The sequence below is a fragment of the Hemitrygon akajei genome, chromosome 1 (assembly GCF_048418815.1).
Source record: "Hemitrygon akajei chromosome 1, sHemAka1.3, whole genome shotgun sequence".
Lineage (NCBI taxonomy): Eukaryota > Metazoa > Chordata > Chondrichthyes > Myliobatiformes > Dasyatidae > Hemitrygon > Hemitrygon akajei.
Genome location: NC_133124.1, coordinates 5,092,785 through 5,115,415, shown reverse-complemented (window position 1 = coordinate 5,115,415; position 22,631 = coordinate 5,092,785). Strand labels below are relative to the sequence as shown.

Genomic DNA, 22,631 nt, shown 5'->3' with positions numbered 1-22,631 from the left:
GAGCAGAGAGCGTGGTCTGGATGGTGGGGTTCCTAATGATGGATGCTGGTTTCCTGAGATAACGTTATATGTAGATGTGCTCAACGGTGGGTTGGGCTTTACCTGTATCTTCTACTTCTTGAAGGATTTTCCATTCAAGGGCATCGGTGTTTCCATACCAGGCTGGGATGCAACCACTCTCCACTACACATCTGTAGAAGTTTGTCAAAGTTTTAGACGTCATGCTGAATCTGCACAAACTTCTAAGGAAGTAATATAGAAACACCATACTTGGAGGGGTTGGATGAGGAAGTGGAAGGGTGGACTAGTAAGTTTGCGGATGACAAGGAAGTTGGTGGAGTTGTGAATAGTGCAGAAGGTTACAGGAGTAGTGCTGGGCTGAGAATTGGCAGATGCATTTCAAATCGGAAGACGTGAAGTGATTCACTTTGGAAGGTTGAATTGGAAGGCAGAATACAGAGTTAATGGCAGGACTCTTAGCAGTGTGGAGGAACAGAGGGATTGTGGGGTCCATGCCCATAGATCCCTCAAAGATGCCACACAAGTTGAGAAGATGGTTAAGAAGGCACATGGTTAACCTTATCAAATATTGAAAGGCCTAGATAGAGGGATTGCAGAGAGGATGTTTCCTATCATGTGGGAGAGTCTAGAACCAGAGGGCACAGATTCAGAACAGAGGGACACTCATACTGGAACAGAGATGAAGGAGAATTTCTTTTATCCAGAGGGTGGTGAATCTGTGGAATTTATTGCCACAGACAGCTGTGGAGGCCAAGTTATGGGGTATATTTAAAGTGAAAATTGATTGGCTCTTGATTAGTCAGGTGATCAAAGATTATAGGTAGAAGGCAGGAGAATGGGATTCAGAGGGATAATAAATCATCCATGATCAAATGGTAGAGCAGACTCGATGGGCTGAATGGCCTAATTCTGTTCCCATATCCTATGGTCATATGGGTTCAGACGCAACATCACCTGACCTGCACTCAGTTTCTGACTGCTGCATTTCATGCATCTCTCCATTGTCAAGGGTCAAAGTTTGCATGTCCTGTAATTAACCAATGCATCCCTTTGAACTTTCTGATGATAATGTTCTGCCTCAGATGGGAAGGGTTGTGGTGATGACCCACTCCTGATAGTACTGTTGTGGCAGCAAGAACAAATGAAGAGCAGATATTTTAAATCAATGATCACAAAGTCTCAATCGAGGACATCTTCAAAAGGCATACAAACAAGCTGGATGAACTCAGCAGGTCGGGCAGCATCCATTGAAATGAGCAGTCAACGTTTCGGGCTGAGACCCTTTGTCAGGACTTGACCTGAAACATTGACTGCTCATTTCAATGGATGCTGCCCGACCTGCTGAGTTCATCCAGCTTGTTTGTACGTCTTGATTTGACCACAGCATCTGCAGTGTACTTTGTGTTTACATCTTCAAAAGGCAATGCCTCAAGAAGGCAGCATCCATCAGTCAGGACTCTCACCACCCAGGACATACCCTCTTCTCATTGTGTCATCAAAGAGGAGGTTCAAAAGTCTAAAGGCACACACTCAGTGTTTTAGGAGCATCTCTCCCCCCAGCATTGGATTTCCGAATGGTCCATGAATTTATGAACACAACCTTGTTATTCCACTTTTGCACAAGATAACACAGAGTTTCTGCAGATGCTGGAAATCCAGAGTAACATATACAAAATGCTAGAGGAATTCAGCAGGTCAGGCAGCAACTAAGGAGAGAAAAATTTGACTTTCTGAGCCAAAACCTTTCATCAGGCCCAGTATTGAACTGTACTGCTGGTACAAAACAAATTTCACAACATATCATATGTCTGATAAAATATTTTTTATTTTATTTTATTATGATACAGTGGGCAGTAGGCCCTTCCAGACAATCGAGCCACACTGCCCATCAACCCCTGGTTTAACACTAGCCTAATCACGGGAGAATTCTACCACCGGTATGTCTTTGAAATGTGGGAGGAAACCGGAGATCCTGGGGTAAACCCACGTAGTGACGGGGTGAGACAAACAGCTCCTTACAGGCTGTTGTTATGTGAACAAAATCACTGAAGAGATGCAGCTGATACTGTAGATATGAAATAGTCTTTAATTCAAAAAAATGAGACACAGAAGGCATCATATTGAGGCCCTTTCAGAGAATGAGGCCTACTCCACCTAACATTACATGTCATTTTATGTGCTAAAGATCAAAGGGCAATTCTATATTTGTAATGTATCTAAAATACTTCCTTTAAATTACATATAACTTTCACACCAACTTCTTTGCACCTACACACCAGACAACCAAAGTCAATGTTAATCCGCATTGTCTGGTTTTCAGTTAACAGCTTTAGGAACCCATTGTCCAGAGCTGCATTTTAATTTTAATCTACAGCCCATAATCAGATCTGAAGTTAATATTTTGCTATATAACCTATACTTCAGAATATGCCCTAACACAGGCAGCAGTGAGAAATGAACCCAGGTGGCTGTTAAAGGGTTTTGCTAACCACAATGTCACCCACGAAGTTTAAAACCTGATTCTGATTCTGAATAGTTCAGAGCAAATTCTAAAGCCTTTCTTTTGCTTTAACAGAAAGTGTGCAGAAATGCAGTAGTCTGTCTTTCCATCTTACATTAGGAAGTCATATAAAGTGAGATTGTTTGAAATCAATAGTACGTCAAAGATCGACAGCTAAGTTAAAGCCGTTTTGCAGAGGCTGATGCAGATTGAGTAAACAAAAAAGGCACAGATTTTCTGACGAGACTTTCTTTGAAGAAACGCCCTGGAGCTGCCGTAAGCCCACTCCCAAGCTGTTGTGCTCCTGATTAATAGACTTGCTCTCTTCCAATATGGGCACCATCTGTGAATCAACACATGAAAGTGCCAGTAATCCTGTCATGTAATACTCCTGCTTGGACTAAATGCTGACACTTTCTGAGCTGATTTTAATGAAATTATTTGTCATATGGTCTGGGCAATTATTTTTCTTTTGCTTGATTGAATTTGGTTAAGGACTTTTTTTAGTCAAGATTCAAGATGCAAGACAGTTTAATGTAATTCCTGTACATAAGAGTAAGGAAAATGAAATAATTGTTACTTCAGATCTGATACATTTTACTATTAAAGTACATTTATGTCACCATATACAATCCTGAGATTCATTTTCCTGCAGGCATACTCAGCAAATCTATGGAACAGTAACCATTACAGGGTCAATGACAGATAAAATAAGGTGCAGAAGACAACTGTGTTAATGCAAATATAAATAGTGAGGAATTGCGATAATGAGATAACGAATCCTTAAAGTGAGATCATTGGTTGTGGAACATCTCAATGCATGGGAAAGTGAGTGTAGTTATCCCTTTTTGTTCAAGAGCCTGATGATTAAGGGATAATAACTGTTCTTGAACCTGGTGGTGCAAGTCCTTCCTTTTCTTTTTATATCTTTTTATTAATTTTTAAACAAACGTAAATGAAACATGAATACAGAGAGTTTGAGAGTACATAGTTAATAGTTTAAATAAACATTCAAATAGATGATAATCCATATATAATAACCTCCCAAACTCATAGTAATTATGAACAAAAGAAGTTTAAAAAAAAACCAAAAAAAGAGGAAAAAAACTAACCAACATGGGCCATTGCATTATGTCAATTATATACAGTAGTGCCAATAACTCCGTACCTCCAGCCAAATAATTAAGGATAATAAAAGTGAGGTTTAGGAAAAGGCAGTTTAACTCATATGAAAATGTTGAATAAATGGTCTCCAAGTTTCTTCAAATTTAACTGAAGGATCAAAGGCAACACTTCTAATTTTTTCTAAGCTCAAACAAGAGATAGTTTGAGAAAACCACTGAAATATAGTTGGAGGATTAATTTCTTTCCAATTCAATAGAATAGATCTTCTAGCCATTAATGTAACAAATGCAATCATCCGTCGAGCTGAGGGGGATAAACGACTATTATCCACCATTGGTAAACCGAAAATTGCAGTAATAGGATGCGGTTGGAAATTGATATTCAGAACTGTTGAAATAATACCGAAAATACCTTTCCAGTAATTTTGCAAACAAGGGCAAGACCAAAACATGTGGGTCAATGAAGCAACTTCAGAATGACATCTGTCACAGGTTGGATTAACATAAGAATAAAATCGAGCAAGTTTATCCTTAGACATATGAGCTCTATGTACAACCTTAAATTGTATTAGGGCATGTTTAGCACAAATAGAAGAAGAATTGACTAATTGTAAAATTTTCTCCCACTGCTCAGTGGGTATAAGACAATGAAGTTCTTTTTCCCATTCCTTCTTAAGTTTTTCTGATACTTCTGGCTGTATTTTCATGATCATATTATAAATGGTGGCTACTAAACCCTTCTGACAAGGATTCAGAGCTAAAAAAATTTCCGTAATGTCCGATGGACATAATTTCAGAAAAGACTGTGACTTATTATTCAAGAAATTTCTAACTTGCAAATATCTTTAAAAAATGAGTTTTAGGTAAATTGTATTTATTAGATAGCTGTTCAAAGGACATAAAACTATTATCTAAAAATAGATCACGAAAACATGTTATACCTTTTGTTTTCCATAAAACAAAGGCTTGATCCATAAAAGAGGGCTGAAAAAGAAAGTTAGATGTTATAGGGCTTGATAAGATAAACTTATTCAAGCCAAAAACTTTATGAAATTGAAACCATATTCGCAATGTATGTTTAACTATAGGATTAGTTATTTGTTTATTCAATTTAGATAAAGAAAAAGGAAGTGAAAATCCTAAAATTGAAAACAATGCAAAGTCTTGTACAGATTTACATTCCAAATTTACCCATTGTGGGCAAGCTGCTATAGTCGATTCTTGTGTCCAAAATATTAAATATCGTATATTAACTGCCCAATAGTAAAATCTCAGGTTTGGCAAAGGTGGTGCAAATCCTGAGGCACTTGTACCTTCTACCTGATGACAATAGCAAGAAAAGAGCATGGCCTGGGTGCCAAGTGATGAACTACATGACCAACTTCCCATGCGTGACCTTGTCAAAGGCCTTGCTAAAGTCCATATAGACAATATCGACTGCCTCACTTTCTCAACTTTCCTGGTAACTTCCTCGAAAGTAAGATCTCTATAAGATTGGTTATAAGATTTGCCACACACAAAGCCATGTTGACTATCCTTAATTATAAGACATAAGACATAGGAGCAGAATTAGACCATCTGGCCCATTAAGCTTGCTCCACCATTCAATCATGGCTGATCCTTTTTTTTAATCTCCTCCTCAACCCCAATTCCCAGCCCTCTCCCCTTTGATGCCGTGTCCAATCAAGAATCTATCAATCGCTGCCTTAAACACAGCCAACGACCTGGCCTCCACAGCTGCATGTGGCAACAAATTCCACATATTCACCACCCATTGGCTAAAGAAGACCTCTTGAAATGAATGATAACCTGGCATTTGCCTTCCTCACCACCGACTCAACCTGTAAGTTAACCTTCAGGGTGTTCTGCACAAAGACTCCCAAGTCCCTCTGCATCTCAGATTCCTGGATTTTCTATCCATTTAGAAAATAGTCCACACATTTAATTCTACTACCAAAGCTCATGAACATGCATTTTCCAACATTGTGTTTCATTTGCCACTTTCTTGCCCATTCTCCTAATCTGTCTAAGTCCTTCTGCATCCTACCTGTTTCCTCAACACTACCTGCCCCTCCACCAATCTTCGTATCATCTGCAAACTTGGCAACAAAGCCATCTATTCCATTATTGAAATCATTTATATACAGCATAAAAAGAAACGGTCCCAACACCAACCCCTGTGGAACACCACTAGTCACTGGCAGCCAACCAGACAAGGATCATTTTATTCCCACTCACTGCCTCCTATCAATCATCCAATCCTCTAACCATGTTAGTAACTTTCCTGTAATGCCATGGGCTCTTAACTTGGTAAGCAGCCTCATGTGTGGCACCTTGGTAACAGCCTTTTGAAAGTCCAAATATACAACATCCACTACATCCCCTTTATCTATCCTACTTGTAATCTCCTTAAAGAACTCCCACGGGTTCATCAGGCAGGATTTTCCCTTAAGGAAACCATGCTGACTTTGTACTATCTTGTCCTGTGTCACCAATTGCCCCATCACCTCATCACCAATTACCCCATCACCACAATTGACTCTAACATCTTCCCAACCACTGAGGTCAGGCTAACTGGTCTATAATTTCCTTTCTGCTACCTTCCTCCTTTTTTAAAGAGTGGAGTGACATTTGCAATTTTCCGGTCCTCTGGCACTGTGCCAGAGTCCAATGGTTTCTAATGCCTCCACAATCTCTAATGCTACCTCTTTCAGAACCCTAAAGTGCATTTCATCTGGTCCAGGTGATTATGTACCTTTAGGTCTTTTGCCCCTGTTACCCCTCTGCTCCTAACATATCTCTAGAAGCCCTTAGGATTCTCCTTCACCTTGTCTGCTAGACCAACCTTATGCCATTTTTTGGCCCTCCTGATTTCCTTCTTAAGTGTTCCCTTGCATTTTTTATACTCCACAAACTCCTCATTTGTTTCTACCTGCCAACACCTACCATGCACCTCCTTCTTTTACTTAACCAGGACCTCAATATCTCTCGAAAACCAATGTCCCCTTCACTTGTTATCATTACCTTTTATTCTGACAGATACATACAAGCTTTGTACTCTCAACATTTCACTTTTGTTGGCCTCCTATCTATCAAGTACACCTTTACATCTTGTCCCAATCTAAACTTTCCAGATCTTTCTGATACCATCAATATTGGCTTTTCTCCAATTTAGAATCTCTACCCAAGGACCAGACCAATCTTTTTCCATAATTACTTAGAAACTAATGGCATTGGGATCACTAGATGCAAAGTGTTCCCATACACAAAATTCTGTCACATTACCTGATAGCAGATCAGACATCACACACTCTCTCATTAGGACTTCTACGTACTGATGAAGGAAAGTTTCCTGAACACATTTGAAAAACACTTTTCCATGCCAGCTCTTTTACAGTATAGGAGTCCCAGTCAATATGTAGAAAGTTAAAATCACCTGCTAGCACAGTTTTATGTTTCTTGCAACAGTCTGTGATCACTTCACAAATTTGTTCCTCTAAATCCCATGGATTGTTGTGTACTCTGTAATGTAATCCCAATAATGTGGGATTCTACAATGTGAGAATGTAATGTAATCCCAATAATAAAGGTATCCCAATACCTTTCGTATTAGAACATAGGAATCTACAGCACATTACAGGCCCTTCGGCCCACAATGTTGTGCCAACCATGAGACTGGGTAGAATTTCCCTTGCACATAGCCTTCTATTTTTCTAATCTCCATGTACCTATCTAAGAGGCTCTTAAAAGACCCTATTGTATCAGCCTCCACCACCGCTGCCGGCAGTGTATTCCACGCACCCACCATTCTCTGTGTGAAAAACTTACCCCTGACATCCCCTCGGTACCTGCTTCTAAGCACCTTAAAACTACGCTCCCTCATGTTAGCCATTTCAGCCCTGGGATCCACATGATCAATACCCCTCATCATTTTACACATCTCTCATCATCTTATACGTATTCCTCTGTTCTACCCATAAAGCCTTATTAGGCGAGTTATCCAGACTGTCATGGCTGAGCATTGCCTGACTCGTTGAGTTCCTACAGCATTTGAAGATTCAAGATTCAAGATTGCTTGTTTACCATAGAACCACAGAACACTACAGCACAGTACAGGCCCTTCAGCCCTCCATGTTGTACCGACCCATATAATCCTTAAAAGAATACTAAGCCCACACTACCCCATAACCCTCCAATTTTCTTTCATCCACATGGCTGTCCAAGAGGCTCTTAAATACCCCTGATGTTTTAGCCACCACCACCATCCCTGGCAAGTCATTCCAGGCACTCACAACCCTCTTTGTAAAAAACTTACCCTGATGTCTCCCCTAAACTTCCCTCCCTTAATTTTGTACATATGCCCTCCAGTGTTTGCTATTGGTGCCCTGGGAAACAGGTACTGACTATCCACCCTATCTATGCCTCTCATAATCTTGTAGACCTCTATCAAGTCCCCTCTCATTCTTCTACGCTCCAAAGAGGAAAGTCCCAGCTCTGCTAACCTTGCTTCATATGACTTGTTCTCCAAACCAGGCAACATCCTGGTAAATCTCCTCTGCACCCTCTCCATAGCTTCCACATCTTTCCTATAATGAGGTGACCAGAATTGAACACAATACTCTAAGTGCGGTCTCACCAGAGATTTGTAGAGTTGCAACATGACCTCTCTACTCTTGAACTCAATCCCCCTGTTTATGAAGCCTAGCAACCCATCGGCCTTCTTAACTACCTATGGGTTGCTAGGCTTCATTAACAGGGGGATTGAGTTCAAGAGCAGAGAGGTCCTAAATGAACCAGAATCAGAATCAGGTTTATTATCACCAGCGTGTCGTGAAATTTGTTAACTTAGCAGCAGCAGTTCAATGCAATACATAATATAGGTTCAATGTCCATTTAGGAATTGGATGGCAGAGGGGAAGAAGCTATTCCTGAATTGCTGAGTGTGTGCCTTCAGGCTTCTATACCTCCTACCTGATGGTAACAGTGAGAAAAGGGCATGCCCTGGGTGCTGGAGGTCCTTAATAATGGACGCTGCCTTTCTCAGACACCACTCCTTGAAGATGGCCTAGGTACTTTGTAGGCTTGTATCCAAGATGGAGCTGACTAAATTTACAACTCTCTGCAGCTTCTTTCGGTCCTGTGCAGTAGCCCCTCCATACCAGACAGTGATGCAGCCTGTCAGAATGCTCTCCATGGTACATCTAGAAGGTTTTGAGTGTTTTGGGTGACATACCAAATCTCTTCAAACCCCTAATGAAGTATAGCCGCTGTCTTGCCTTCTTTATAGCTGCATCGACATGTTGAGACCAGGTTAGGTCCTCAGAGATCTTGACACCCAGGAACTTGAAACTGTTCACTCTCTCCACTTCTGATCCCTCTATGAGGATTGGTATATGTTCCATCGTCTTACCCTTCCTGAAGTCCACAATCAGCTCTTTCATCTTACTGACATTGAGTGCCAGGTTGTTGCTGCGGCACCACTCCACTAGTTGGCATATCTCACTCCTGTACGCCCTCTCGTCACCACCTGAGATTCTACCAACAATGGTTGTATCGTCAGCAAATTTATAGATGGTATTTGAGCTATGCCTTACCACACAGTCATGGGTATAGAGAGAGTAGAGCAGTGGGTTAAGCACACACCCCTGAGGTGCACCAGTGTTGATCGTCGGTGAGGAGGATATGTTATCACCAATCCGCACAGATTGTGGTCTTCCGGTTAGGAAGTTGAGAATCCAATTGCAGATGGAGGTACAGAAGCTCAGGTTCTGTAATTTCTCAATCAAGATTGTGGGAATGATGATGTTGAACGCTGAGCTATAGTAGATGAACAGCATCCTGACGTAGGTGTTTGTGTTGTCCAGGTGGTCTAAAGCCGTGTGGAGAACCATTGAGATTGCATCTGCCATTGACCTGTTGTGGCGATAGGCAAGTTGCAGGGGGTCCAGGTCCTTGCTGAGGCAGGAGTTCAGTCTAGTCATGACCACCCTCTCAAAGCAATTCATCACTGTCGATGTGAGTGCTGCCGGGTGATAGTCATTAAAGCAGGTCATATTGTTCTTCTTTGGCACTGGTATAATTGTTACCTTTTTGAAGCAAATGGGAACTTCTGCCCATAGCAGTGAGAGGTTGAATACTTCCGCTAGTTGGTTGGCACAGGATTTCAGAGCCTTACCAGGTACTCCATCAGGATCTTCCTCCTTGCAAGGGTTCACTCTCTTTAAAGACAGTCTAACATCGGCCTCTGAGACAGAGATCACAGGGTCACTGGGTGCAGCAGGGATCTTCACAGCTGTAGTTATATTCTCCCTTTCAAAGTGGGCATAGAAGGTGTTGAGTTCATCTGGTAGTGAAACATCACTGCCATTAATGCTATTGGGTTTCACTTTGTAGGAAGTAATGTCTTCCAAATCCTGCCAGAGTTGTCGTACGTCTGATGTCACCTCCAACCTCATTTGAAATTGTCTCTTCACCCTTGAAATAGCCCTCCGTAAATCATACCTGGTTTTCTGGTACAGCCCTGGGTCGCCAGCCTTGAATGCCTCAGAATGCCAGAGTTCATCAGAGCTCAAATTCATTAACTTGGAGTGTTAGAAGCTATGGCTGGATATGCTTCTTACAGGTGTAGTCTTTAGGGACTCTGGCGGTCTCCCTGCCTTCCCACATCCGCAAGAGGAGCTTTCCACCATACAGCCTGGCATTCTCAGTGCTCTAAACGGGCAATAAGGAAGAATAAAAGAAAGAACAAGCAACAAAAAAAATCTACAGCTTCCATCACTCTTCAGCAAAGCCTCGATGAGCCAGATTCTCTAATCCCCACTTTAACGTTGGCCCACTCATACAGATGGCTGTTCCCACAATAGCTGCTCCGCTTAAATCTAACTTCTTTTTATTGGAACAACACACACATAATGCTGGAGGAACTCAGCAGACCAGACAGCATCTATGGAAAAGAGTAAACAGTTATTGCTTCAGGCCAAGGTGTTGACTGTTTACTCTTTTCCAAAGATGCTGCCTGGCCTGCTGAGTTCCTCCATCCTGTGTGTGTTGCTTGGATTTCCAGCATCTGCAGATTTTCTCTTGTTTCGTTTTATTGGACCTTGCCAAGTGCCTAATTATCCACAATTGAGTGTCTCCTTGGGAACTGGGCACACTAAATTTGCCAACTGCCCCCATTTGCTCTTTTAATCTCTCTCTCCCTCTATGCAATGCAAAGTCTCCATGGGAACTGTGGCATGAAAAATGTGCAAACTGCCTTTTTAAACTCTCTCTCCCGTTACACATTCTGTTTCCTCAGAAAATGTGGTGCACAAAAATCTGTTCAGACCAAGTATCAGAATGGGGAAAAAATGTAATCTAAGTGATTTTGACCATGGACCGATTGTTGGTGCCAGGCAGGGTGGTTTGAGTATCTCAGAAGCTGCTGATTTTCTGGGATTTCCACACAATATAGTGTCTGGAGTTTACAGAGGATGGTGGAAAACAAAATAACATCCATTCCTGTGGGTGAAAGCACCTTGTTAATGAGAGAGGTCAGAGGAGAATGGCCAAGTTAACACAGAGGTGACAGTAACTCAAATAATGACACAGTGGTGTGCAGAAGAACATCTGTGAATGCTATGGGGAAAAAGCAATGTTTCAGGTCAAAATCACCTTGTCAGAACAAACTGTACTTGGCCACATTAGGGGTTTGTGAGACTCTGATACAGCTTGGGCCGTTGCAGGTTGGAGTTCACTTCTGGAGCTCCCTGTAAGGTGTTTTCGTAAACCACGGCCATTTCCTCCCAAAGGCCAAAGACGTACTGGTAGTTGGTTAATTGGTCATGGTAAATTGTCCTGCGATTAACTGTTGTCCGTTGTATCCAATACCTGAGCAGGAAAGTTTTTGAAGTGGAAAAGCCATTGCACTGGGGCAGCTCCTGTCTCTCAACCTCCAGTGGTACGAGTAGTCATCACAAACTGGGGTCTTCCTTGTTTACAGTGGATGACTGTGACTTTTTCCATGCCTTGTCATGTCCTTCGCCCTGTACGAAACGTTACAGGACCACCTTCCTGGCCGTTGGATCTCACTGTTGATTTCATCTGCCCACTTCACTGGGGCTCACTTGCCTTCGCATGTTAAGACAGGCACGTTCCTATCTCAACAGGGTAGGGGGACCGCCAGCTGTGCTGCAGTTAGGTTAGTGTTAAACAGGTGGCGATACATCTCTTCCAAAGGAGGTGTAAGGTGCTCCTTCCCTCCACTAGCCTCCAGGTCACCATTGGGCAAGGTGTAGCACCTGCTTAGCCCCCGATCAGGGTCACATGAAGTCATGGGAGCAGGTGGTGGATGGTCATATGAGCAGCTGGTGCAGATCACAAGTCCTGGTTATGTGACCACTGACGCCAGGCAGACAATCTCTAAAGAGTATTGATAATGGCTAAGGTCATCTGTCTTGTAAAGACACTGCCCAGAAGAAGGCAATGGCAAACCATTTCTGTAGTAAAATTATCCAAGAACAATCGTGATCATGGAAAGCCCATGTCATACATGATGAATGAAGAAACTAAATAGGTGGGTTTCGGGGTGGTGCTTCTCATTGGCCAAGAAGGGCCTGTTCCACACTGTACCTCTAATTAAATAAATCAGACAGGTCAAACAAATTCCATGTTACCCTGCTTAGCTTCTGATTTCCACTGTTGACTGATCTTTTTTCCAGGTGGTAATCCACATCACTGATGAAAACGACTGCACACCGGAGTTCCTGCATTCTATCTACAGCTGTGATAACATTCCCGAGAACATTCCCATTGGAACCTCTTTGCTGCAAGGTTGTACGTACGTTTCTTAAAACAGCCAGGACATAAAGATGAGTTGTTATAAGGCATTGCTCAGACTGCACTTGGAGTATTGAGAGCAGCCTTGGGCCCCTTATCTAAGAAAAGATGTGCTGACATTGGAGATGGTCCAGAGGAGATTCACGAGACTGTTCCCAGGATTAACATATGAAGAGCGTTTAACGGCTCTGGGCCTGTACTTGCAGGAGTTTAGAAGAATGAGGGGGGGATCTCATTGAAACCTATTGAATATTGAAAAGGCTAGGTGGAGTGGATGTGGAGAGAAAGTTTCCTATAGTGGGAGAGTCTAGAACCAGAAGACACAGCCTCAGAATAGAGGGACGTCCATTAGGACAGAGATGAGGAGGAACTTCTGTAGCCAGAGGGTGGTGAGTCTGCGGAATTCATTGCTACAGACGGCTGTGGAGGCCACGTCTTTGGGTATATTTAAAGCGGAGGTTGATAGGGTTTTGATTATGGAGAGAATGGGAAAATGCCAGAGAGAGAGAAATAAATCAGTCATGATGGAATGGTGGAGCAGACTCGATGGGCCAAATAGTCTAATCCTGCTCCTATGTCTTCCGGTCTCACGGTCTGAAGAAACTCTGCTACCGTGTGTTAAGGTTTTATACTGCCCTACAGATCAGGTTAGTGTAGAGCCATGCTTCTCTCACTCTTTCTAGACAATGTGGAGCAGGTTCCAGCTTGGCACTTCCAAATTATTACTTTTTGTCTCTTTTTGACTGATCAGCAGTTTGGAGCGAGAGATAAATAACTTCATCTGGGATTTATACTGTGGAATAATGCCCGCCAGAACTCAACTGCAACTAGTGTAAGAAGGCCAGCAAGTGTTTTTTTGTATATACATTACAGAAGTTATAAAGTTATGTTTTTATAGTGTATTATTTTCTAGAAAGGAGAGTAAAAAAATGAGTGGTAATTGAGGGAAGACAAATGCCAAACTTGGCCATAAATAGTCATTCTTAGACAGAGATGAGGAAGAATTTCTTTAGCCAGAGGATGGTGAATCTGTGGAATTCATTACGACAGGCATCTACTGAGACCAAGTTGTTGAGTGTTTTTAAAGTGGAGGTTGATAGGTTCTTGATTAGTAATGCTGTCAAAGGTTACAGGGAGGAGGCAAGAGAATTGGGTTGAGAGGGATAATAAATCAGCCATGATCAAATGACGGAACAGACTCAATGGGCCAAATGGCCTAATTCCACTCCTATGTTTACTGGTCTTCTGCTCAGACTGTAGAACTGTTAATATGTTATAAGTGGTGATTGAAACAGAAGTTATTCTTGAAATGAAAGTATTTATAAATATGCTATGGGGCATGATATTCAATTACTTCAGAATTGTATGACTGGTTACATTTTAATTAAATACCATTTTCTGGAACTAAGTCATCAAACTGCACAGCCTCTGTGTATGGCACCATGGTGGCATGGCGGTATTACATCTCAGGGCATCTGAGCTCGGAGTCCAACTTTGGCATCCTCTGTAAGAAGTTGGTATGTTCTCCCCCTGGCTGAGTAAGTTTCCACCCGATGCTCAGTTCCTTCCCACAGTCCAAAGTTAGTAGGTTAATTAGTCAATGTAAATTGTCCTTGGCTGAGGTCGGTCATGGATGTTGCTGTCTACATGACATGCAAGTACAATATGGAGAGGAAGCTGATGCCCGTGTAGCAAGCACTCCCTCTTCATGCATCTGATGAACCCAAAGGAAGCCAGAGACCGACACAGTCTGGTAGCAGCAACTTTGTACGAGTTGCCAGTCAGCATTGAACTCAGTGTAGGACTGCTTTCGGCTCACTCCCGAAGCCTTCCCCATGAGTGGGTAGAGCCGCAAGGCAGCAGAGGTTCCAGGTCAGAGTTTTCCTTCTCCAAGATGTGCTGGCAACCATGGCTGACGAGTCCCATCTGCCTGAAACAACTGGGTTTAAAGAATCAATAACCCACCTGTGTCCCTTCTCCTGTCAGTAGAAACGGTTCCACTGGGCTTAGTAGTTAAGCCACACATGAAGGTCAGGAACTGGACTTGATTGTCAGAGGCTGTTTGAGGTGCATGTCATTGGGAGCATTTAATAGGAACTTATCCCCACTACCTCCTGTAGCTATGGCAACCTTAAGGAACCTATGATTAGGCAGGATTAAATAGGTGGGTAAATATGTGCCAGCTTGTTGGGATGGAACAGCCTGTTCCATGCTGTATATCTAAATAAAATTAAATTTAAATGAATGTTTCCGATGTTTACATTTGACACATTAGTGTAAGTTCAAGATCAGTTACTACTCCTCATTCATCAGTCTCTTGAACCAGAGAGGATAACTTCACTCAACCTCACTTACCCCAACATGCTCTGTCCGCCAGAGAAAGCAGGATCTCCCAGTGGCCACACATTTTAATTCCACGTCCCATTCCCATTCTGATATGTCTATCCATGGCCTCCTCTACTGTCAAGATGAAGCCACACTTAGGTTGGAGGAACAATACCTTATATACCGGCTGGGTAGCCTCCAACCTGATGGCATGAACATTGACTTCTCTAACTTCTGTTAATGCCCCTCCTCCGCTTCTTACCCCATCCCTGATATATTTAGTTTTCTCCCCCCCTCCTTTTTTTTCTCTCTTTCTGCCCATCACTCTGCCTGTTCTCCATCTCCCTCCGGTGCTCCCCTCCCACTTTCTTTCTCCCTAGGCCTCCCGTCCCATGATCCTTTCCCTTCTTCAGCTCTGTATCCCTTTTGCCAATCACCTTTCCAGCTCTCAGCTTCACCCCACCCCTTCCAGTCTTCTCCTATCATTTTGCATTTCCCCTCCCCCTCCTACTTTCAAATCTCTTAGTATCTGTCCTTTCAGTTAGTCCTGACAAAGGGTCTTGGCCCGAAACATCAACAGTGCTTCTTCCTATAGATGCTGCCTGGCCTGCTGTGTTCCACCAACATTTTGTGTGTGTTGCTTGAATTTCCGGCATCTGCAGATTTCCTCGTGTTTGCCCCAACACTGAACTGTTCCCGCAACCTGTGGACTCACTTTCAAGGACTCTTCATCTCATGTTCTTGATATTTATTCTTTATTTATTTACAAATGTTGGCTGGGACTACCACTAGAGATCATGGGTTAAGGGTGAAAGGTGAAAAATTTAAGGGGAACTTTAGGGGAAACCTCTTCGCTCAGACAGTCGTGAGAGTGTGGAATGAACTATCAGCACAAGTGGTGCATGTGAGCTCGATTTCAACACATAAGAGAATTTTGGATAGGTACATGGATGGTAGGGGTATGGAGGGCTGTGGTCCGGGTGCAGTTTCAGTGTGGACTAGATGGGCTGTAAGGCCTGTTTCTGTGGCTGTAATTTTCTGTGACTCTATTATTGTTGTTTACACAGTTTGTTGTCTTTGCCCTAGTTGGCTGGTCTTTCATTTATTCTGGTATGGTTACTATTCTATAGATTTATTAAGTATGCCAACAAGAAAATGAATCTCAGGGTTGTATATGATGATGTAGATGTACTTTAATAATAAATTTACCTTGAACTTTGATTGTAAAGTGAACATATTCAGATCCTGTTTAAAATATTCTGGCAAATTGTGGATCTGGTTATAATGGGAGTCTGGTGGGTGCAGCGATTTGATTAGCGAGGGATCCCAGAGATGTATGTGGAACGACCTCTTGTTAAAATCTCGTCTGGGTTCCTTATTCAGGCTCTGTTCTAGCTGCTGTGATTTGAATGTTGACACATCTGCAAGGGCTGAAAGTTATTTGTTTGTAAGATTTAAGGCTTTCATATTCATCAACAAAGACCAAAGATTTTGCCTTTTATTGATGCCAATCTGTCAAAGGCGAAGTGAAGTGAGTTTTCTTACAACGGTGACAAAGCCAGCAGTTGCTTTAATGATGGAAGATCCTCCTTTGATTATTTTCAGGGCACTTTGAACTAGAAATGTCAACGTTGCCTCAATTGGCTGTGCTTCATTCATGTCCGAATAAATGAGATTTGAGTTTATAGAGAAGGCAATCTTGGAAAAGTACATTTAATTAAACCTTATTACACCATTAAAAGGAATGCTTAATGAAGGATTACCCATGTCAAAGAAAAAATATTAAATTGTTCAAATTAAAGTGAAGTTCTGACATCAGCTAACTTTTTTAATGAGGTGGCATTTCAAATTTGCTGAAATATTTTCCTTATAATTTGAAACTTCCAAATAGTTTGTCAGTTCAGCTGAAGGGACGTCAGATTTCATTTTAAAGTGCATTAATTTCAACTGTTAAACAGTACGTTTGTTGCCAGCACCATGCTGATAGTGGTGTTTATCTCAAACAGATGCACAGTGAAATCTGTTGAATTGAAAACATGGTGGGTTCTGGTTAATTGGGACACATCGGGACCAGTGCATTTTGGCCCAAGTCAGCAGCTGCTCTAATTAGTCAAAGTTTCATGGAAATATTGAAAAGGGTATAAAAAAGTTTAACTGAGTAACAAATTATGTACTTAAATGAAATACAGAATAAATTAGAACACTAACAATGCTATAAAACTGTGTGTTAGTTCCAGTTATCAATGGAGGAATTCATCCAGTGTACGCTGCCATGTTTTTTTTGATTGACTGTAAACAAACAAAATCAGCGCAGGCACCTAGTGCAGATCTAGTTCCCCTAGTGACCTGATAGAGGTGTACAAGATGATGAGAGGCATTGATTGTGTGGATAGCCAGAGTCTTTACCCCAGGGCTTGAAATGGCTAACATGAGGGGTCATAATTTTTAGGTGCTTGGAAGTATGTACAGGGGGGATAAGTTTTTCACACAGAGAGAGGTGGGTGCGTGGAATACACTGCCAGCGACGGTGGTAGAGGCAGATACAATAGGGTCTTTTATGAGACTCTTAGATAGATACATGGAGCTTAGAAAAATAGGGGGCTATGAGGTAGGGAAATTCTAGGCAGTTTCTAGAGTAGGTTACATGGTCGGCAAAACACTGTGGGCTGAAGAGCCTGTAATCTCCTGTAGATTTCTATGTTCCGTGTACCCTGAAACCTCATCATTAATAATGGACTCCAACATTTTTCCAACCACTGAAGTCAGGCTAACTGGCCTATAATTTCCTTTCTTCTACCTCCCTCTTTGTTTATGCAGTTTTCCAGTCCTCCAGAACCATTCCAGAATCTAGGGATTCTTGAATGATCATTACTAATGCCTCGACAATCCCTCTCATCTGGCTTAGGTGACTTACCTACCTTCGGACCTTTCAGCTTCCCAAGCACCTTCTCCTGAGTAATTGTAGCCGCTCTCTCTTCTGCCTCTTCACACTCTTGAATTTCCTTAGTGAAAGCTAATGCAAAATACCTAAGTTCATCTGCCATATATTTATCCCCCTTTACTACCTCTCCAGTGTCATTTCCAGTGGCTGAATATCCACTCTCACCTCTCCTTTACTCTTTATATATCTGAAAAACTTCTTGTATCCTCTTTTATATCGTTGGCTAGCTTACCTTTATATTTAATCTTTTTTATGGCTTCTTCAGTTGCCTTCTGTTGGTTTTTAAAAGATTCCTAATACTCTAACTTTCCACTAATTTTTGCTTTATTATATGGCCTCTCTTTTGCTTGTATACTATCTTTGACGTTCTTTGTCAGCCACGGTTGCCTCATCCTCCCTTTAGAATACTTCATCGTTTTTGGGATGTATTTATCCTGAGCCTTCCAAATTTCCCCCTGAACACCAGGCAATGCTGTTCTGCCATCATCCCTGCTAGAGTCCTCTTCCAGTCAGCTTTGGCCAGCTCCTCTCTCATACCTCTGTAATTCCCTTTACTCCACGGTAACACTGACTTTAGCTTCTCCTTCTCAAACTGCACAGTGAATTCTATCATATTATGACCATTGTTTCCTAAGGGTTCCTTTACCTTAAGCTCCTTAAACAAACCTGGTTCATTACACAACATCTAGTTCAAAATTGCCTTTCCTCTGGTAGACTCAATCACAAGCTGCTCTAAAAAGCCATCTTGTAGGCATTCTTAAAGTTCCCTCTCTTGGGATTGAGCACCAGCCTGGTTTTCCCAATCCACCTACATATTGAGACATTCAGGAGACCCTTACGTAGGCAAAGGAATCAAAGGAAAATGGAGGGCTATGATGTTAGATTGATCTTAAATGGTCAGCACAACATTGTACGTGTATTGTGCTGCAATGTTCTATGTTCTTTCATCCAATGACAAGGAGTGTTTTTATATACACTCTGTGACCACTCTATAAGTTTTGTCCTGTACCTAATAATGTGGCCAAAGAGTGTATGTTTGTGGCTTTCTGCTGCTGTACACATTCACGTCAAAGTTCGATATTTGTGCGTCCAGAGATGCTATTCTGCACACCACTGTTGTACCGCGTGGTTATTTGAGTTGCTGTTGCCCTCCTGTCATTTTGAACAAGTCTGGCTACTCGTTTTTGGCCACAGAACCACTTCTCACTGGATTTTTTTTTGTTTTTCACACCTTTCTCTGTAAACTCTCGAGACAGTTGTGTGTGAAAATCGCCAGGAGATCAGCAGTTTCTGAGATACTCATCTGGCACCAACAATCATTCCATGGTCAAAGTCACTTGGATCACACGTCTTCCTTTTTATGATTTTTGGTCCAAACAAGACCTGACCATCTTAACCATGTCTCCAGACTTTCATGTATTAGGTTGCTGCCACATGATTGGCTGATTAGATATTTGCATTAACGAGCAGGTGTACAAGTGTACCTAATAAAATGGCCACTGAGCATACACTGCCACATACAGCTGTGGAGGCCCAATCATTGAAGGTTTTTAAAGGAGGAGATTGACAGGTATCTGATTAGTCAGGGTATCAAGGGATATGGGAAAAAAGCCGGAAATTGGAACTAGACGGGAGAATAGTTTAGCTCAGGGTGGAGTGGCAGAGCAGACTCGATGGGCCAAATGGCCTACTTCTGCTCCTTTGTCTTGTGATCTTGTGACAACGGAAAAATAATTCACAAAGAGCAGCCTTCTGGTGATTTACCAGGCCCTTTGGCTTCTCCTTCTCATCACGTCGTTAAACAACAGAGGCTTTGATGCAGTTGGGCGAATGAAGATGAGTTAATCAATCTTAGCCAAAGGCAGGTACTGAAGCAGAGTGCACTGTTGAATAAATTCAACATGTAACAGGAGGAACATCCTTCCCTTTTGGCTCATTATGCTAAACGAGTTTGAGGAATCTCAGTTTACAATCCCAATGGGCACAGGTCCACAGTCTACCTACGTTAAAAATATACGTACAAAATATGCTTTGACTTTCTTATAATATTAAGAGGCAAGAAGTGTTAGTGCTGGCAATTAAAATAGACTGAATGGCATTTTTGTCAGAGGTTGGCGGTCAAAGTTGGTGTTATTATAATTTCTAATTTTAACAGTTGTAGGAATTTTCCTCATCCCACAATTACCTGCATTTTGCCTACGTCTTTCTAAACCTTTCCTGTATACGAACCTGCCCAAATGTTTTTATTTAAATGTTGCGGATATTTTTAAATATGCACATATACCACTTCCTCTGGCAGTAAATTCCATAAGACTATGATCAGAATTAGGCCATTCAGCCCAATGGGTCTGCTCTGCCATTCAATCATGTCTGATATATTATCCCTCTCAACTCAACTTCTCCTCGTGCTTTGAAATGCTGCCCATCAAGAACTTATCAACCTCCATTTAAACATACCCAGTGACGTGGCCACCACAGCCACCTGTAGCAATGAATTCCACAGATTCACCACTCTCGGGCTTGAGAAATTCTGCCTCTCCACTGTTCTGAATGGCCTCCCTCTATTCTGAGGCTGTGTTCTCTGGTTCTAGACTCACCCACCATAGGAAACATATTCGCTGCATCCACTCTATCTAGGTCTTTCAATATTTGATAAGTTTCAATGAGATTGCCTCCACCCCCACCACCATCCTTCTAAACTCCAGTGAGTACAGGTCCAGAGCCATTAAACACTTCCCATGTGTTAACCCTTTCATCCCCAGGATAATTCTCCTGAGCCTCCTATGGGCCCTCTTCAATATTCATCCACTCAATGTATCTCGGTGAGCTTTCGCGCACTCGCCTCACCAAAGCCTCCACATCCTTCTTACAGTGTTGCAATGAAAACTTTATACAGTTCTCCAAAGGTGGCCTAAACATAGAAAATAGGTGCAGGAGTAGGCCATTCGGCCCTTCGAGCCTGCACCGCCATTCAGTATGATCATGGCTGATCATCCAACTCAGAACCCTGTACCTGCTTTCTCTCCATACCCCCTGATCCCTTTGGCCAACTCCTCTCTACCATAGGCCTCTATCCCCAGTGGCCCTTCCTGATGACCCATGTTCCATGTCTCTGTATTTATTTACAGATACAGTGTGAAGAACCCAATGATCCACATCTCCCAGTAACCCACCTATTTAACCTAATCACAAGGCAATTTACAGTCTACTATCCGTTATGTCTATGTACTGTGATTGGAAACCCACGCTGTCACGGGAAGAACACATGTGTTGTTTACGAAGGATGTTGGAATTTAACTCTAAACTCCAAACTCTGATGCCCCGAGCTGTAAAAGGGTCTCACTGACTGATATGTAACCATGGTGCCCCAGTTAGTTGTTGTTATGTGTGTGTTCTTCACAAAGTTTACAGTGCTGTACCAAAGCCTTAGACACATACTGTGTACGTAGCTAGGGGGCCCAAGACTTTTGCACAGTACTGTAGCAATTTCATATACTGCACTACACTGCTCTCACAGAAAAACAACAAATTTCATGACATATGTGAGTGATGATACACCTGATTCTGATACGGGTCTCTATTGTGGACTGAGAGTGGGAAGGAGGCAGGGAGAGGGGAATCACGGTTGGGAAAAGAGGAAGGGAGAGGGGAGGGAACAGGAAGCACCGAAAGACATTCTGTATTGACCAGTAAACCAATTGTTTAGGATCAAATGACCTTGCCCGGTGTCTTAGGGCTGGGTGTGTCTGCATACGTGCCACGTCCTGTCCCTGGCACTCCTTCTCTGCCACCTGTCCCACACTCCCCCAGCAGCGCTCCACCCTCGCCATTCCCAACATCCTTTGCTCTTGCCAGATTAACAAATTCGCTCTTCACTCCACGTTAACAAATACAGTACTGTGCAAAAGTCTTAGGCACCTTAGCTATAAATGTAAAGAAGCTCAGTACTGTGTATGTTTTATGCTAGCAAATGGTGTTGTGATAATCAATAGCATATGCTAAGTTCACTTCTAAATTATCCTTGTAAGGGATCTTGGGGTCCACGTTCTCAAACTTGCCACATGAGTTGATAGGGTGGCTAACAAGGCATATAGTGGAGTGTTGGCCTTCATTAGTTGCGAGACAGAGTTCAAGAGCCACGATGTTGTAACACACACAAAATGCTGGAGGAACTCAGCAGGCCAAGGAGAATCTATGGAAAAAAATAAACAGTCGACACTTCAGGCCGAGACCCTTCATCCGACCTGGAAAAAAATGCTGAGGAGTCAGGGTATGAAGGTGGGGGGAGGTAATTTTGCAGCTCTATTTAACCCTGGTTAGACCACACTTGGAGTATTGTGTTCAGTTCAGGTCACCCAACTATAGGAAGGATGTGGAAACTTCAGAGAGGGTGCAGAGATTTACCAGGATGGGCTGTTGGAATAGAGAGCATGGCTTATGAGGACATTTTGAATAAGCTGGGGCTTTTCTCTTTGGTGAGAAGGAGGATGAGAGGTGACCTGATAGAGGTGTACAAGATGACAAGAGGTATAGGTAGAAAGGGCAATCAGATACTTTTGCTCAGGGTGGAAATGGCTAATACCAGGGGGATAATTTTAAGGCATTTGTAGGAAAGTGTAAATGTTAATATCAAAGGAATTTTTTTTCACAGAGAGAGATGGCTATGTGGAACACCCTGCCATGAGTGGTGATAGAGGCAGATGCATCAGGAGCACTTAAGACCATGGAATATAGGGGCAGAGTTAGCCCATCCTGAGGTTGGAGGCCTCCCTCCCTGTGTGGATGGGGAGGGGTGGGTGGGTGGGAGAGAAAGGGGTTTATTTTTTTTCCATTGCTGTTGCCTCTGTTAAACATTGTGAGTATGCTATGTTGCTGTTGGAGTGTGTGGCAAAACTTGCGGGCT

The 22,631-nt window shown here is 42.4% G+C and overlaps 1 protein-coding gene across 1 annotated transcript in view; it reads left to right on the top strand.

The window, feature by feature from the left end:
- The window catches only part of LOC140713847 (neural-cadherin), a 295,732-nt gene that overhangs the window by 154,344 nt on the left and 118,757 nt on the right, over positions 1-22,631 (top strand). The window contains exon 5 of the mRNA XM_073024473.1: positions 12,345-12,456. Within this exon, the coding sequence (XP_072880574.1) occupies positions 12,345-12,456 (112 nt within the window). The remainder of the gene's footprint in view (positions 1-12,344; positions 12,457-22,631) is intronic.